The sequence below is a fragment of the Condylura cristata genome, unplaced genomic scaffold (assembly GCF_000260355.1).
Source record: "Condylura cristata isolate star-nosed mole 26May11 unplaced genomic scaffold, ConCri1.0 scaffold00002, whole genome shotgun sequence".
NCBI lineage: Eukaryota > Metazoa > Chordata > Mammalia > Eulipotyphla > Talpidae > Condylura > Condylura cristata.
Window position 1 is genome coordinate 46,930,270 of NW_004567103.1, and position 19,479 is coordinate 46,949,748.

A 19,479-nucleotide genomic window follows, 5' to 3' on the forward strand; every position below is an offset into this window, starting at 1 on the left:
CTGGAAAAGATCATGCTTAGTGAGATAAGCCAGAAAGAGAAAGAAAAATACCGGATGGTTTCACTCATAGCAGGAGTATAATGGACCAGGCGAGAAAATAACAAGAATAATCAACAGCTATATACCAGAGACATTTTGTGGGGGTGGAGTGGGGAATGGGATCAAAAAGGGGGGTGGGGTGGGGAGGGAAGTGCACGGGATTATGGTGATGGCACGCGGGTGACTTGGTGATGGGAAACGGTGGGGATTACAATCGAGATGAAAAAAAATGTACAAAATGATGTAAAAATAAACTGTTATAAATAATAAAAAAAATTACTGACACACACACACACACAAAATTTCCATATGTTTTGTCTTGAAGTAGTGGATGGCAGAACCTATTTAGAGCAGGCATGTTGGGGGGTCAGCCATGTCCCTCTCCCTGCCTTGTAACAAAGGGATATACTCAGCCAAGCAGGGTGGAGGTCCTTACAGTGCTCACTAGAACAAAATCAACAAGGTCCTTTCCCCCATCTCTTTCAAATCTATGTGTGGCTTAAATCTCATGAAACTATACCATGAGCACCATCCTTAGCCCAGAGAAGCAGAAGTAAGGTCATTTATAATGTTTTAAGGTTTGTCTCTTCTGGCTATCCCCTTTTCCATCACCATTTTGGGGTTCTTATTATTTTAGGCTGCCTCACCTTTCAAGCATTAATGACAAAAAGAACAAAGATAATGATTATGAAGTATTATCCATAGAAGTATAAGAAAAGGTACAAAATGGCAGGAAAACAAAAAGGATAAAGACAGAATAATAAAACGTTGACAGGATCTATAGGTAAATGACTACACTACCTACTCTGGCTAATATGAGTGACTGTTGCTTCTTTATGGATTACATCTTTAACCTCACTCTGTTCCTCCTGCCTATCTAAAGAAAGCTTATTAAGAAAACCATCATGGAATTACTTTGCTTCCTCATAGCAACCAATCTAGAGATGAGCCCTTCTTAAATCTCCCCAAACTTATTTAACACAAGGCTGAATAATAAATTCACAGGACTTGGAGTGTGTCCTGCTTCACTGACAAAAATAAACCTAACTTTGTTTAGCTATAAGTGTGTTCCTGGCTATCCTTGACTGGAGGCATTGACACAGGTCATGATCAGTGTCATTTCTATGCTTTTTCCTCACACTGATTCAAAAAATCCTTTTATTCTTTGCATCCAGATTAACCTCAGTCTTCAAATCTATTATCAGTTGATTTAGTTGCAAATAACTAAATGGGTGCTACTTTGGTCTTCCATTAGTGGTTGCTGGAATGTTGGAGAGAGAAGTAACTGGTTATCTCTTTTGGAAATTTCTTTTTGGAGATATAAAAACACTCTGAAATTGATTGTGGTGGTTTCACAATCAAGGATATATATATATTTAAAGAGCCATTAGTTTTACACTGTAAAAAAGTTAATTGAATTGTGTGCATATAATTTATTAATGAAAATGTTTATCTACTATAAAACGAGTACAGAAATAGAAAGTAAGAATTTACTTTTATTGCCATTTGGGAGTGATTTCATATATGAAAACAAATTTGTGCGTTTCTTTTCTGATTGTTTTCTAATTTCATTTTCCTAAATATTCGCTTCTATTGCACAGTACTAAAATTTCTGTGTTCTTTGGACTCAAAGAAAACTTTAGGTAGCTGTAAAACACTGACCTAAGTTCTTGAAAAGTTTAATACGTGCTGCGCTAGAGGTCTCACACTGAAGAACTACAATGCCCGGCATTCCTCCCAAAAGCGTCAGGGCGTCTTTTCCGCAGCCCTCCTCTTCCGCGCTGTACTCTGGGATATGTAGTGCTGACCTCCGGGGTGCACGCTGTGCTGGTCCGGCATTTTCCCGTTTTGGAGATTGACACCACCAGAAGAAAGGTGATGTCTCTGAAGGAAAGGTTAAAAAACTCTGGGGTGTGAGGGAGGAGTGCGCGAAACAACCAAGTCTGTTGCGATCTTTGTTGGGGACAGAAATAGCCTTGACTTCTGAGCCATGGTTACCTGTTTCTTCCGGAATCCTCAGAAAAGTTACTGGGCCATGGTTACCTGTTTCTTCCGGAATCCTCAGAAAAGTTACTGGGCGTTGAGGTCAAAACTTAACCTGAAAGACCAGCTAGCGACTGTAGGTTTACTCTTTTCACTTCGCATATTTTCGGGTCCGGGATGTAGGGTTAGTTTAAGAAACAGAGGCCTCTTTCCCGGTATTGGATTTTCCGGAGCGCGAAGGACGCGGGAAGGGTCGAACCACTTTGCAGCTGTGATCAGCGAGATCACTTTCATTCATTTGCCCAGGTCTTCTCTGGGCTTGGAGTAAAGGATGCCTGTCACTTGGAAAAGGTGTCGCTGTTTTTAACTTGCAGCGAAACTGCTTCACAGTTGAGGCTCAGCTCACTAGTTCTAAGGCTTTCCTTTGATTTAATGACTTTCCCAAAGTCAGTTAATTGTAGCAGAACTGGTGCAGTTATTATCTCTGACTTGTTATCTCTGCATTCTAACTCTTGAACTGGGCCCTGTCAGTTGCTGGTAAACAGGATCTTGAACATACATTTGGTATTTGCAGAGTTTTGGTGTATGTGTGTGTCCCAAGTCCACTTGGGTCAAGAATATGTGCTGACTGCCAAAAAGTAGCCAATATATTTTCATCATCTTTTTGTTGCAATGAGCTTAGCCTATCATTAGAGAGCAGTCTGATACATATTGCTTTGCTGATATTCCAAAGCCGTTTAAGTTGAACGAGTCAAAAGAACTTCATGGTTGACCCAGCTTTACTAGTTCAAGAGTACTTTTATCTTTTTTGAACTACACCTTTTTTATCTGTAAAATGCAAATGAATGGCATAAGCCTGTTGTTAGCTGACAGAATTTAATAGGATAATATTTTTTACACTCCTTTATAAAATATTGCAGACATGTTAAATGATATGCTTTTGAAGTCATTGTTTCTCAACTAGAAATATAAAAATTTTAAATATATAGTTGAAATAAATTATTCTCTTTGATAATTATCTTTGGTTCTTTTATATTTTGTGTCAGTAATGTCTAAACTGTTTGAGTTATTTAAAGAATACAGGAGAAAAATGATAAAAGAATAAAGGAGGAAAAAAAGCAAGAAATCCTAAAAGCAAATATACCAGAGACCATTTTTTCTAGAAAAAAAATGTATGGCTTTAATTTAATGGCTACTCTTTAAAACGTTAATGGTGATTTATCTATTTATAATAATCATTACTCTTTTATTTAAAAAGTTTTGTGTTGAGGTCCTTTTCCCCCTTTTCTGCCTTTATAGTCAAATTTAAAACTCTATGAAATGTAGACTTTGAAAATTTTCTTTAATGGAATACAGAAGGAATTTCCTTTTCCTGGATATGTAGTTTTATAATAAATTCTACTATCTGTTTCAGACTAACAACAAAGTCTGTAGTTAGTGCACAAAAAAACTTGTTACTTTAATTTGAATTTTGGAATTAACATTAATAAGCATACTTATTTTAAACCAATTCTTTTACAGAAATGACATATTGGAATGGAATTTGGATTCATCATAATGGAATCTTTCATGAATGAAAGAGTTATTTTTATTATACCAGCATATTGCACCTGATTACTAGTTGTAAATATTTTTTTAAACTTAAGAAAATTTGTAATGTAAATGAAAAAATACCTTTTCCTTACACTCATTGTTTACAAATATGATTAACTTAAGAGCTTTTTGTCGATTCTCTTGGAGAGTATTTCAATTTCGACCCTTCAGTTGTGAACCATTAATAAGTCAGATGAATAAGTGTACAGATGAAGAGCAAGTATTTGATCTTATTGAAAAAAACAAAAGCATACTTTCAGAAAAGCAAGTGGGCTATGCATTTAATATACTTTGGGAATTTAAAAAGCAGAATACAAGTCTGTTAAAAAACGTTAAATATATCAAAGACCATCCCCAATTCCTTACTCTTCAAAATGTAACTACTAAGAAAATAGAGCACATGAATGATGAGACCCTGGTGAATGTGTTGTACATCACACAACAGTAAGTAATATCCTTTAAGGATTTATGTAACTGATTAAAAATTATTTTGATATTTTAATTTTCTAAAAATCTCTTTAAACGAAAAGCAATGTGTTTTTTTTTCTCATGAATATTTTTCCTGGTAATATTTGAAGATGTTTGGGTGATATTCTTTTAATAGAATTACAGTTTAAAAAACTCAAATTTTATTATGAAAGTAGAAAAATTATTAACTTATGTGTAATTATAGAATCTTTTAAAAATATGATTGACCAAAGATGATGAAGATTCAATTAGAGTTCAAATTAAGCAATTAGACTTCTTCAAATTAATGTCTAATAACAACAAACAATTAGTTGTTTCTGTGTTTATATATAAAACTTCTGCAGCTCAGTAGAAAACCAAATAGCCTGATTGAAAAATAGACATAGGGGACCCTCCCTGGTGGCGCAGTGGGTTAAAGCACCGCACTAAGAAGCTTAAGCCATTTCCACATGAGTTTGATCCCCGCCTGCCCCGGAGGGGAGGAGATCCACATGGCGTGGTAGACCTCTCCTGACCCGCTGCTCTCCTCAGCAGTGTACTTCATTGATCTGCCTGTTCTGCTCCCCACCCTGTCTCTGGTGAATCCTCTCACCCACCGCATCTCTGGCCTGTACCCCAGTTCTGTATGAGTAAATAAATAAATCTTAAAAAAAAAAAAAAAAGAAAAATAGACATAGGGTCTGATTCCTCCCCCTTCCCCAAAGAAAACATACATGATCAGCAGGTATAAAAAAAGATTCATAGGGAAATGAAAATAAAAATACAATGAAAAGTCCTTCCTGCTAGAATGACTTACTACCAAAAGGACAAGAAATAGCAAGTGTTGGTGATGATGTAGAGAACAGGAAGCCCTTGTTCATTGTTTGTGCTAATGTACAATAGATTGGTATAGTCATTATGGAAAAAGTGTGAGAGTCCCTAAAAAATAAAAATAGAACAACTGTATGACCTAGCAATCCCATTTCTAGGTATATATCCAAAGACAATAAAATTTTCTGAGATACCTGCAATCTCATATTCATTGTAGCAATTTTTATAGTAGCCAAACTATGGAACAAAACTAAAAAGCTGTTGACAGACAAATGGTTAAAGAACTGTGGGGTGTGTGTGTATTTTGTTTATATTATATTACATTGTATATGTAATATTTTATTACATTGTATATGTATGTTACATTGTATATACATACTTATATGTATATATGTTACATATATATATACTAGTTAACTTTAAAAAAGAAGGAATTGCTGCCATTTGCAACAGATAAATAGGATGCATGTGAAGAACATTATGCTAAGTGAAAAAAATCATATACAGGTGAATACTGCATGATCTTACTTATATGTGGAGTCTAAAAATAAAAAAGATGAGCTCAAATTAACAGAGTAGAATGGTGGCTACCAGGAGCTAAAGTGCTGGGAGAATAGAGATGCTGGTCAAATACTTCAGTTATTAGATGAACAAGTTCTGGAGTCCTGATGTATAACGTTGTGACTATAGTTAATATATTGCATATCTGAAATTTGTTCAGAGAGTAATTTCAAGTATTCTTCCCACTACAAATCCAAAAGTATTACTATGAAGTAATAATGGGAACATTAATTAGCTTGACTGTGATAATCATTAATTGTGACTATTTCACAATATTTATGCATTTTAACACATTTAGAGCCTAAATACATGCAGTTTGTATTTGTCTACCAAATACAATAATGTCAGTAACACTGTCAGTAAAGCTGGGGAAAACTAGAAAAAGGTACTCTATATTTTTTCAAGGGAATCTAGCCTTCAGAATATCTAGATTACCTCAATAAAGAATTCAGTGGGTATAAAGATAAAAAAGAATCCCAAAGTTAGAATATGTTTGTTAGTTTTGTTGGTGGAAAACCAATTTTCTCATGACTATCTTACCTGTGAGGATCATTTAAGAAGCTATAGGTGTCAGCATTATGCTAAGGAGTTACAGTTTTTATTAGGGAATCAGCATTTAGAGGAAAGTTAAGACTTATTTGGGAGGTTGGTGTTAAATTAATCAAGAGCAACTTCCTTTTTTGGTGATCTTTCTTGGCTTGCAAAGCTTTTTTTCTGGTACATGAAGGACATACATTATGCTAATAATGACCACTTTCTCAGAGGTCATGTTAGGAAAATGCTGAATCAGACAAAATTTATCAATTTTTGCATAATTTTTCAGAACCTTTAAGATGTTAATTTACTTTGTGCCTCTCTAGCTGGGACATTTTCCAAACTTAATCACAGCATGTTGTGTTGAACATCTTATAAGACTGATATTGGTCAGGTACAGAGTGAAAAATGCTTTTTGGTGATGATTGGACTGTTGATTAAAAACTGCATTTCTGTTTCTCTTAAGTCATATTTTAATAAAGAAGAAATTTCAAGAGTAGAATATAAATTTGTTTTCAAATTTTATTGCAGTGTTTAACTAAGTTTACCTCATAATTTAACCAGAAAGTATGACTTTTAGGTGAGATAATAGCCCTAACATTCTAAAGATGTTGAAACTGGTTTTAAAAATGAGATTATTTTTATACACATAATACATAGTATATATGATGTATCTATTGCTTATCAGTTAAGGTATACAGGAACAAGAAGTCTTATAGACTGCTGGTGATAAAAATGCCCTTGCACTCAATAATTTTGGTTTAAAGATTATCCAATGAACGTAAAATTGAGAATAAAAGAAATCAATTTATAATTACTACTCTTAAACAACCACATTCTTTTATTTGAAGTACTTTGCTGTTATTTTTTATACACATATGAAATATATTTCTTGCAGTTTTATATGCTACTTGTTTCCCTAAGTTAACATTATATTGTGAGCATTTGCTTTAAAATGTGCTCATAGGGCCTCCAAGGTGGCACAAGGAGTTAAGTTTCAGCTGCTCCCCTCAGCTGCATACTCTAATTGATCTGCCTGTTCTGTTCCCCACTCTGTCTCTGGTGAACCTGCTCACTCCCCTTCCCACACCTTTGGTCTATACCCCAGCACTTAAATTTTTTTTATATATAATATAATAGTTTATTTTTACATCATTTTGTAACTCCAGCACTTAAATCTTTTTTAAAAAATGAAAGAAAAGTTAATTTTGAATAATCAAGTACTATTTCATTTTATAGAATCATTTATATATTCACCTATTGTTAGAATTAGTTTTTCACATTATAAACAATGCTGGGATGAAAATCCGTGCACAAGAATCTTTATATATATAAAATTTTCCCTTAGTTATTCTTTACATGCTTTCCACTATACAAGTTTTTTTATAATACTTAATTTGTCAGGGAAGATATGGTTTTCCTGGGCAAGGTATTTTTTGGACTTTAGATGGGCTGATCCCTGTGATTTCCTCAAATGTGGGAAACTCAACTTCATAATTTTGTGGTAGTGAGGGAGTGCGCTCACATCCTTTCCCTATTACTTCTGTGAAAAAGAGCTATTCTTTGCAAATTCTTTTTTTTCCTAATCAGAATAACACTACATGTGTTACATGTACTTTTATCATAAATTACATCTTTGAATATTTTCACCACTTAGTGCATTGAAACAAGCAAATAAAAGGATGAGAGGGAGATGGGATAAAGCATAGATGTTTATTGGTTGTAGCTAAGAAATCAGAACATTGAAATGGGAACTGGACCAGAAATAACGATTGTGTAAAAATATAATTTGAGGCTCCCTTCTACAGTATAATTCTTACTGCATGTGTTTTTGATGATTTAAGAGTGTTTATGTATGGAAAATATTGTGTTGTTTTTATTGAGATTTGCTGTTGAGGCCCATGACCCATTCGTTGAGGCCCTAGTTATAGAAGCATGGAGAAGACTGGAAAGGCAAGTATTTGGGTTCGTCATCTAAGACAAAAGCTACCCTTTTTAGGGTTAGCATAGTGAAACCTTACAAGGAAAGAATGGAGGGTTGGTGCTTACTATCAAGCTTACTTGAACAAAATGTATTTAAACTTAATTTTGTTTGAGGGCTTTTTATTGGGTAAGTCTGCTTCTTATATAGCACAGTAAAATCTTTCAGAATGATATTTGTCTTTTTCTTTAAGAGGAAAAGAACAGTATTTCAAATGTTACATCTTTAAATTAAGAATGGGAGACATTACGTACTTTATATATAACTATACTTATATATATTTATATGTATTTAATAAATATTATTCAAATAGTATACAATTATCACTCACAGTGTATAGATAATTTATCAAAATATTAATAATGTAGAAGCATAGTTGTTTGTGGACTAGATTTCTTGAATATTTTTTCTGAAAGAGTTCTGTTTCAGAAAGAAGAGCTTCTCTGAGTGATAGGCTGGCAATATAAACCTAAAAGTTCAGTAGCCATGAAAGAAGCAAAAAAGAAGACACTAGTTTAGTGCAAAGGATGGCTTTATAACTGTGTTTAGTAGCATTTGTGGACTAGAGGGTTTTTAAGTCACCTAGGAGCTCCCTGTTCACTGTCTCTCCCTCCATCTTTATGGAGAGACAGTGAACAGGGAGCTCCTAGGTGACTTAAAAACCCTCTAGTCCACTTCTATAAATGGTATCAATTCAGATCCATCAATATTTCCTATGATATTCACAGTTATATTTTTGGCATGTTCCTATAATCAGTTATCATCTAGAAAAATGTGAAATTTGCTCATGTTATATTTCTTGTGAGTATTTTTTTATGGCTTGTACCTCAGTTCTTGTATGCATAAATAAATAAATCTTTAAAAAAAGGAAAGACCTTTATGAAGTACTGAAGGAACTGAACAAATCAGCTATTAGATGACATTAAGGAATTCTGTAACTATTATAATGGCATTGTGATTATATATTTTTAAAAGAGTATTTGTCTCAAAAATGCATACAAATAAATGCATAGTATAAGTTGTTTACAGATGAAATGATATGATAGTTTATTCTGAGGGGTAGTGAGTGAATGGGAATATTTATATTACTCTTAATCTTTTGTCTTGCCATTTACTTGTTGAAGAAATTGGGTCATAATTTCCACAGAAAGATTCTGGTGTTTATTACAGCATGGTTGTAATAGTGGTTGTTTCATTTGTTAATATGCAACCTTGATCTGATATGGTTTTGTCATCTCAAAAAATTATTAAATAAGTGATTTAAGTAATTTTGAGTGATGTAAACTCTTCCCATGGTATCTGATTTTAATAGTTAGCACATGCTCCTTTTATAATAGTAAATAATAAATGTTTAGAAAAACTTATTTTATATTAGTAATATATTAGTGGTTTTGATTGCTTGCTTTTTGATTTACTTTTTATGTTATAGCTATGCATTATGTGTCTTAAGTGAAAGTAAATAATAATGATATTTTGTATATTCCTCTTAATAGATTTGAAATCAGTGTGCTGTCAAAATTTTCCTCTTGCCTAGCAGACCAACAACTATATTTTAGTCCATTAATGGGGAAAATAGCTGATACTGTAAATAAGAACTTGGAAACCACACAGGATTTAAGGTAAATTTATTTAGAGACCTTGTGTTTTTGGTGGATATATTCTGAGTTTTAAATACACAGACATTAGGTTTGCCACTTCCTGGCTGGGTGACTTTAATCTCTTGGATCTTTGATATACTCATCTATAAAACATAGATAGTTGTTTCTACTTGACAATGTTGTATGAAGTTGAGATAAAATTTATAAAGTATAGTAAAATTTTTAGGGATCTGTGAAAGTTTTGAGATTTACCTTACTTGAAACTTAACAAATTAGTAGTTAACTTTAATTACTTCCCTAAAGGTCCTGTTAACATTAGTCGCTAGACCTTTAATATATGAATTGTGGGTACACAATTCAATCCATAAAATAAACTTATGTTCATAGAAGCATTAGTTACCATACCTAAAAGGTGGAATAAATTTAAATATCCATAAGTAGATGAATAGACAATCTAAATGTATATTCTTACAATGGAATATTATTCAGCCTTAAAGAGGAAGCAAATATTACAGCATGGGTGAATCTTGTAAACATTATGCTCTGTGAAATAAACCATACACAAGAGGACTGTATTGCATGATTCCATTTACATAAAGTACCTAGAGTAGGCAAATTCTTTGCAAACTAAGTAGATTGTTTATTGTAATGGATTAAGGGTAGGGAGAATGAGGAGGTCTGGTTGAGTAGGTAAGGAATTTTAGTTTGAGGAGATGAAAAGAAGTTTTGCAGGTGGATTGTGATGATTTCACAATAGTATAAATGTACTTAATACCTCTGAACTCGTACTTAACAAACATTTAAAAATTTTTAATGGTAAATTTTAAATTATGTATATTTTCACAAATGCATGAAAAATTGCTATAAAGTAATTTTTTAAAACTTGAAAATTCTTACAGGCATGCCATTTTGAGAATCTATTTAAATCACTGTAAATATCCCCTCTCCAAAATGTAATTAAAATATATACATAATTTTAAAAAAGGATTTAAGGAGTTTTGCAGCTAAACTGAATAGAAATAGTAGGTTTCTAATTAATATTGATTACTATTAATCTTAAAAATTTTGGTTAGATAATCTGTAGTCCTATACAAAACTAGATTTTTAAAGAATACATATTTCATTGAACAGATTGAAGAGATTTGGAAACAAAGGAATGCAAACAGCCATACTATCTTAATGGCTGATAAAGTTTTAGATTTATATTTTTGTATCTTTTTCATGGATTATTTTCTAATTTTTATCTCCAAGTGCTTGTTATATATCATTTCCATTTTGCATAACTTATTCATTATATGTACATTCTTATATTTGTAGTTTTCTGAATTTTATAATATGTAAAACTGTATTTTGAAAACATGTCTTCACCTGGTAGGTTCAGTGTCTTCCATAATATCTGGAAGAGTGATTTATATTCTTTAAAAGTATTTATTGAGAGAAAACTTATTGAATACCATTTCATGTTCAATATTATCTTACTGTTGTATTATTCAAATTAATCTAATATGAAAGATTATAAAACTTGAAATCAGAATAACAAGTCAAAGTCTGTTTACAAAAATGAGACTTTTAATTTTGCATTATTTCTGTTTTTGTTGGTGCCAAGTGATTTAATTTCACTAAAATATTTTCCTCCAAAGTAGCTATCTTTAGAATAAGGTGTTATATACACTCAATAAAAAATAGTGTTCAATGTTTCTTTGTCTGAAGAGATTCAATTACTAGGATGTTCAAGTCCCTCTAATATTTAAAAGAAAATTTTTGTGATAATGAAACCTTTTACTGGTTTCTTTCTTTATCTAATCATTTGATCTTAGAATTGTTCTTTATTCTTTAATAATAGTAATGCTCTGGGCAGATAGAAAACTGAGAGAAAAATGTGGAGTAAAGTGGTTATGAAAAACTGGGGAGAAGCTGGATTTGAAATATTTGCATCTTTTTTCCTTTTCAGATCTTTGTCTGTTTTGATGGTCAACATATCTTCTTTAATATCACAGCATTTTCAAGAGCAACTAGTGAACAAAACAGAACTTCTTTTGGACACCATAGATTCTTCCCATGTCAACATTGCAAGAAGAATAGTACAATTTCTTCGAAATACTAAATATTGTTATTATCCACTATTAGAAAGGTGCAATAAAGTGTTTTTAAGCAATGCAAATGACCTTGATTTGGAATCCATCAGTAAAATACTTAGTTTATATAATTCTCTACAGTTTCATAGTTTTGAATTTTTTGCAGTTGCTAAAAAGAGGTTAACTGAAATGATTCCTCTGATTGATCAACCTGCCAGCTTTGTAAAGTTGTTTGTAGCATTGGCACCCATGGCAGGACCTGAAGAAAAAAAAAAGTAAGTTCAGCTAAAAATGCTTTCCTTTCCTTTCAGAAAATACATGGAGACTTCAAGCTTAAATCTCCTTGTAGTTCTGGAAGTCACAAAAATCTCATCATTCAACCATGGAAGGAAAAATAATCTCTAATGCTCTGTACCTTGACTCTTTCTCTGATTATTCTGATTTACATATCAAACTGTTAGTTTATTCTGTGTTTTGAGGGAACCAATAATCCCCTGGTGGTGACTAGCATAAAAGCAGATGAACAGGAAGACCATTTAAGTGTGTTTTTTAAGACCAGTGTGACTGGTCTTCCAGGCATAAGAATCCCCCAACTTTAGTATAGGTTGTGGAGTAATCAAAATTATAGTAGTTTCCTAATAGTGGACCATGTTATGTTTTGTACTCTTCACATTCATCATCCAAAGCATTTATTATGCACACTAGTAAATGCTCTTATGCTGTAGATAGAAATATTTGGAATATGAAGGTAAGCAAATACTAAATTAATACATGGTTACTATATGAGCAAAGAGATTAGATTCAGTTAAGCAATGGGTCGAGGTGTTGCATTCTAGAGGTATCTTTGTCCTTACTGTTTGTGAAAACTTCACGGAGAGTTTTATTTTAGAGTCATTTGAATTATATGTAGAAATTTAAGGGCACATTTTAAGAGACTACTGAAATGATTATTAAAAAAACTTTTATTGGAAACTTTTTTTGATTGTTAAATACTGTTAAAATCTCAACGCTAAAGCAACACAGAGTTGAATTTAACTGAGTGCATGCCTTCAAAGAATTTATATTCTATTTAGGCAGATAAAAATATATAATTGAAATATGTGAATAGCATGATACTACAGTATTGTTTATAGTAGGTGCTCAATTAGTGATTTAGATAGATAGTAGTACTTTAGGCAAATAGAAAACTAAGAGACAAATATGGACTAAAGTGGTTAAGAAAATCTTTGGGGGGAAACTGGATTTGAAATATTTAATAAGTTTGATGAAAAGGACATTGTGAACTTATTCAGTGTGAATAGAAAGTTTGTCCTGTTACTAAATTTCATGATTTGGGTTTATATTCTAAATTATTCTAAAGGGTACATTTATATTTGGATAGTTTTATTATTGTAGCACTGTGGGTGGTTAAAAAAGGAACCATTAAAAAAATTTCATTTTAGGGCCCTCCCTGGTGGTGCAGCAGGTTAAAGCACAGCATTAAGAAGCTAAAGCCACTTCAGCATGAGTTCAATCCCTCCTGGAGGTGACTCACATGGGGAGGCAGGCCTCTCCTGACCCACCAACTGCTCCTCTGAGCAGTGTTTTTTGTCAGTTGGCCTGTTCTGCTCCACACAAGGTCTCTGGTGAATCCTCTCACCACCCCTGTACCTCTGACCTGTACCCCAGTTCTGTATGCATAAATAAATCTTTAAAAACTAGATTCCTTTTCATATGTGCACATACTGACTTCCTAGTCACATTCACTTTTTAAAAATTTGGATTTTGTGGGACTACTAATTGTTCTTTAATTCAAGTACTAAATAATGTCTCTGAATCTTTTGGTGGACATTATAAATTTATCCTATTTGAAAATCAATTAGAAAATTTATATATATATACTTTAAAAAAATATTTATTTATTTATTTATACAGAACTAGGATACAGGCTAGTGGTACAGGGGTGGTGAGAGGATTCACCAAAGACAGCATAGGAGCAGAACAGGCAGACTGACTAAATACTGAGGGGAGCAGCGGGCAAGATAGGAGAGGTCTGTGGCACCATGTGGGTCACCTCTCTGGCCTGCTGCTGCTGCCAGCTTTGTAGTGCTATGCTTTAACCGGTTGCTCTTCTTTATACATATATATATATATATGTATATATGTACATATATATACACACACATATATATGTATATATATACATATATATGTATATATTGTTTTTTCTCTTTATATTTTTTAAGAGACAGTTTAAGTTTACTGAGGCTTTAATTACTTTAAAAAACAATATATTTTTCTTCAATAATATTTTATTCCCAATTATAGGGGGAGAGAATTAGAATTAGAATCAACTTCAGTTTATATTATTTTTCTATTTGTGATCCAAGAATGTCATTTAAATAGCTTTCTTATAAGCTGATTTTTTTACATAAAAATACCTTTGTTTACTTCTAGACTCAAATCAACTTTGTTATTGATGTCAGAAGAACTGACCAGCCAACAAGCCCTCACGGTGATTGGAGCAATGGAAGAGATAGAAAGCAGAAATGCACGTCTGATTAAAAAGTAGTTTTTCCTGACATTAATGGTGTTAAGTTTAGTTATAATTAATAAGTACCTATATTTTTGAGAGAAAAATAAGTTTCCCCCCCTATAATCCAACTGTTGGTTTTGAAGAAATAAGGAATTAACAAAGTATTTTTTTTACTTTCTAAGTAGTTTATTTTTCAAAATAGAGATTTTTAAAGTTATTTATAGCATTTTTCATTTCTTTTGTTGTTAATATTTTCAAATAGATCACCATAATCTAGTAAAGTGGAAAGAACAGGACCTGATTTTTCAAAAAGACAGTTTCTGCAATATCGTTAATTTCTGTGTGAACTTGAATTGTTTCACACCACATTCAGTACTTGAGTAATATATTGATCTATAGATCATATATTGACCTTTTAGTTAACTTGACATTTAAGAAAGAAAAAAATATGTGGTGCAGATTTTATATACTTAGTTTTCATTATCTATTATATACTACTTTTTAAAATAAGTGTTATTTGTTTATGCTTACAAGAACTGGGGTGTATGCCAGAGGCAGGGGAAGCAGTGATAAGATTCACCAGAATCAGAATAGGGAGCAGAACAAGAAGACTGACTGGAATACACTGCTGAGGGGAGCAGTGGGTGAGACAGGAGAGGTCTGCTGTGCCATATGAGGCTCCTCTCTGGCCAGGATTAAAGTCATGCTGCAGTGGCAGTGGATAGTTTCATAGTGTTGAGACTTAACAACAAGGAAGCCCCATATATTACTTTTAAAACATTTCTTTTGCCCCATTTCCTCCAACTTCCTAAGGAGGCTACTTCCTAAGAGGCAATTGCCTCTTAGTATTTCCCATTGCTGTTAAGTATTTTCATTAGGTCAGTGGATTTAAGAAGGAAAATTAAATTGTTTTTGCAAATTTTAATTACTCTTGGTAACAAAATTTTCATGGGGCCATGGAGATAGAATTTGATGACTGAGTTTTTTCAACTTAGGAAGTAAAACTATATACTTTTTTTCTCTTACTATTGATAATTCATTATTATTTTATTCACGCTTTGTTGTTAGTTCTTACCATGTTTTATTTTAAGTTATATTTCTGTTACTATCTTCTATTTTAGGGGTGGAAAACCATGTCTCATTTATTACTATTTTTCCAGCATAGACATAATATCTGACAGGAAAGAGCTTATCAGTGAATATTTAATACATACATCTTGTATCTTTTTTTTTTTTAGAATTGCTTCAATTCTACAGAAACATTTGGATAACTATAAACCAAAAGAGTTACTGAAGATAACTCGAGCATTGATTTTTCTACATTTTCAAAATAAAGATTTTTTTGTGAAACTCAGAGAATTACTGCTAAGGTAAGATTTAAGTAGAAATGTCAATATAATCTTTCATTTTATAATCTAGTCTCAGTATTTATTTTGTTTGTGTTTAAAGTTGTTGGAATCTTCAGAGCAGAATTGGGTAACTAGTTGTTACAATACTTATATCCCTTTATGCTATTTTAATATTTGTGCTTGGTTTATTTTGAAATGGAAATGAGGCCAGTAAGGTTGATTAGATTCTTAGGAAATGAATAAAAGCCAAACCACTTTCCTTTCCTACAAGAATAGTTAAAAATGATTTTTTGTTATAATAAAGTGATATGTCTTTATGGGAAAAGAAGGTATTTGAGCTGAGGAACAAGAATGGCATTTTATTGACGTGGCAACTTATTAGTGTGTTAAAGAATGTGCATCTTTTTCTTCAAGAAAAAATTAACAGGTGACTGATCACATGCATACTTATTGTTTCTTCATCCTTCCCTTATTTCACACAAACTTACATATAACTTCCTAAGGAATTCTCATATGTTCTAAATGAACTATCACTCTGGCCCACATACATGATTATTTAGTCATTAGTTACTTCACATTTTTTTCATAATTAAAATGTTTACCTATAAGTGTTTTAATAGAAACGTAAAAGCAGGGCTGGGAGCAGCAAAGGAGATTTCTCTTTACCTGCAATGTTTGTTTTCCTTTATAAATATGACAGGGTTAAATTTCAGCATTTTTGGCGAGGGAGAGCCCCTTATTTGTCTTTTACTTTAATTTTAAAATATACATCTAAAGTTTGAAATTATATCAAAAATTTAGTTGGGGAGATGTTATATAAAAATAATGGTGTTCATCTTAAAAATTATTCACCTTTCGGGCCCTCCCTGGTAGCGCAGCGGGTTAAAGCACTGCACTAAGAAGCTTAAGCCACTACCACATGAGTTCGATCCCCACCTGCTCCAGACAGAGGTGACCACATGGCGTGGCAGACCTCTCCTGACCTGCCCGCTGCTCCCCTCAGCAGTGTACTTCATCGATCTGCTCCCCAGTCTGTCTCTGGTGAATCTTCTCACCCTCCGCATCTCTGGCCTGTATCCCAGTTCTGTATGAATAAATAAATAAATCTTAAAAAAAAAAATTATTCACCTTTCTTCACTGGTGTGCAGGCAATGTAGATGTTAGTAGGAACACAATCTAATTAAAGTAGTTTAGGGAAATATTTTTATAAATAGATCTGAAACCATGCTGGGAACCCAGGAAGTTCTTACACTGGAATAAGGGTTTTTGTTTTTAACATTGAAATAAAATGTCCATTCATATTTATATCCTCCCTTCTCCCCAACTAATTTTTTTAAAAGATGTATTTATTTATGCATGCAGAACTGGGGTACAGGCCAGAGGTGCAGGGGTGGTGAGAGGATTCACCAGAGACAGAGTGGGGAGCAGAACAGGCAGACTGACAAGTACACTGCTGGGGGTAGTATCATCTTGGGCGGGGATCAAATTCATGCTGAAGTGGCTTTAGCTTCTTAGTGCTGTGCTTTAACCTGCTGTGCCACCAGGGAGGGCCCTCCCTCCCCAACTAATTTTTGTCTGTGAATGCATGACAAGGTGTTGGGGACCAGCCCCAACTATTGAGGTGTCAGGAGGCAAGACAGGCAGGGCCCTAAGGTGGGAAGGCATCAAATGGAGATTCCAGAAGAGGAGAAGGGAGCAGGCTTGAGGAAGACACAGGAGTCAAAGTTGGGTGCAAGTCTTCCTGCTCATTCCCTCAGCAGGTCTTTATTTATACTGTATAACAAGTAGTTAATTGTAATAATGCATAGAGTAAGTTAATGAGAGATGGCCATTAAATTGTCATAAATGTTTTCAAGGAGAAGGGGAACAAAGCATTTTTTTCTTAACGTTTTATGGTATACTAAATTATACATTTTGTGATAATTGTCATATATACAGATGTTTAGCTATAACTCAAGGGAAGAGGGGTCTGGGAAAGGATGAGATGGTTAGCAAAAGGTTATTAGGGGTTTTAGGGAAGTAGTAAATTGCGTTAGCAGTGTTATCAGTGATTGTCTAAAGAAAAGCTAATGGCTAATTTAAGGCTAGCAGAGAGTAGTTACTGTTTGTTTTAAAAAGGAGTAAATTAATTGAAAATTGTACAGTTGTGTATTATGCAACACCTGTATAAACAAGGTTAAAAATTGTCCAGGAGTCCTTATGCCCTGGAAGTCTTATTAGAGATTTGCTTTTTATTTTAAAGAAACCAAGGAAGCTTTCCAGGAGTTTTTATGCCCTAGAGTCTTCTTTGTCCTGGGACTTGTCTTTTGTCTCCGGAGACAGAGGAATTTCCCACCCTGGGGTAGCTTGCCTGGGCCAGGCAGCTGCTTTATGAGACTATGGCAATACAGTTGTAAACTGATGGTTGCTCAGAATATTTTGATATTATGATTATACAAAAAAGGGAGGTCATAACATAAGTTAGCAGTTGAAATTCTGATTTTTCAGAGCTTTTACTTTTCTATCCGGAATTTGTCAGTCAATAGAAGTTGCATAGCTTGTGTCAACAAGGATTAGTTTTGCCTTTATCCATGTTTTTGCTGTGTGATTTTCTTGTAAGACTAGAGCAAATTTGTAAAAATTGTTTTCTCCTATTGATAAATATTTTATTTACTTCTAAATTTTTGGCTACTATGAATAGTAGTACACTTATCCTTCAGTAAAGAAATTGTTACATGGCAAATAGTAGTACACTTATCCTTTAGTAAAACATATTGTTATATGGCACAAACATGGACACCAGGGTGAACAAGAAGCAGGTTTAATGCACTGGAGCTGACTCAGTGGATTCTTATCCCAAAGCTGAGCCCTATCTGCAGGGAGTCAGGGGCTTATATACACTTTCCATTTCTAGAAGTTTCTGGTTGGGTTTGCATTGGCAGCTAAACATGTCAGATGTGATGTGGCTACATACCAAGGGGTGAGTAAAGGATGAGGGACAGGTCAGTAGTTATGGGACTCTTCAGGCCCAGAGGTCTTGGAATCCCCTAAGGCGATACTGCCTCATGGTGGTATATGGTTGAGCATGAAGCAAGATTCATATTAGGTTGTTACTAAGGTCCCTGACTGCTTATCATGGCTAACCATGCTTCATTTTGTTTGCATTTCTGTGGGTATTTACCAAGGAATTTGATTGCTAGTGTAAAGGTTACTGATGTTACTCTTCAGTAGATGCTACTAAGAGATTTTAGAAAATGGGAAAGGAGGAGTATGGCATTAATTGTTTTAAAGACTGGACTTCCTGTATAGTAGAAGCAAGGGAACCACTATTTTTAAAAAGTTTTATTTATTTATGCATATAAGAACTGGGGTACAGGCCAGAGTTGCAGGGGTGAGCAGATTCACTAGAGACAGAGTGGGAAACAGAACAGGCAGATGTACTAAAATAGACTGCTTAGGGGAGCAGCGTGTGGGCCAGAAGAGGTCTGCTGTACCATGTGGGTCAGCTTCCTGGTGGTCGAACTTGTGCAGCAATGACTGCGGATAGCTTCATAGTGCTATGCTTTAATCCATAGCACCAGGTGGGATGGGAACCACTATTGAGTGATTGCTATAGGTCATACCAATATGTCATATAAAAAATTCAGTCCAAATTCTGTCTACAGCAGTACCACTAGAAACATTATTTTGATATTGACTTTTTGCTTGCCAGAGACTCTGGTTTTATTTTTGCAGAAAAAAATCTGGGATGTGCTTTAGAATATCTTTATTTAAAATTTATTTTTATTTATTGATACATATAATAACTGGGGTATAGGCCAGAGGCACAGGGACTCAAACTCATGTTGCAGTGGCTGGCTTGATAGTACTGAGACAGCCCCTTGTAGCTCCATAGAGCCCCTGCTTTGGAATATCTTCCCTTGTTAACCCTTGACAAACTAATCATCTTTGAATTTATCCAACCCTTCTTAACTGCTATTTTAAGCCTATGGTA

The 19,479-nt window shown here is 33.7% G+C and overlaps 1 protein-coding gene across 7 annotated transcripts in view; it reads left to right on the forward strand.

The window, feature by feature from the left end:
* The window catches only part of FASTKD1 (FAST kinase domains 1), a 32,249-nt gene that overhangs the window by 855 nt on the left and 11,915 nt on the right, over positions 1-19,479 (forward strand). For 2 of the 7 annotated variants that reach the window (XM_004674565.2, XM_012724699.1), the window contains exons 1-7: positions 1,867-1,914; positions 3,544-4,059; positions 7,873-7,941; positions 9,463-9,588; positions 11,519-11,917; positions 14,079-14,189; positions 15,396-15,527. In XM_004674565.2, coding sequence (XP_004674622.1) covers positions 3,725-4,059; positions 7,873-7,941; positions 9,463-9,588; positions 11,519-11,917; positions 14,079-14,189; positions 15,396-15,527 — 1,172 coding nt within the window. In that variant the 5' untranslated portion in view covers positions 1,867-1,914; positions 3,544-3,724. Of the gene's footprint in view, positions 1-1,866; positions 1,915-3,543; positions 4,060-7,872; positions 7,942-9,462; positions 9,589-11,518; positions 11,918-14,078; positions 14,190-15,395; positions 15,528-19,479 lie in introns of those variants that run through there. The other 5 variants (XM_012724690.1, XM_012724687.1, XM_012724693.1 and 2 more) reach the window with 5 other exon arrangements.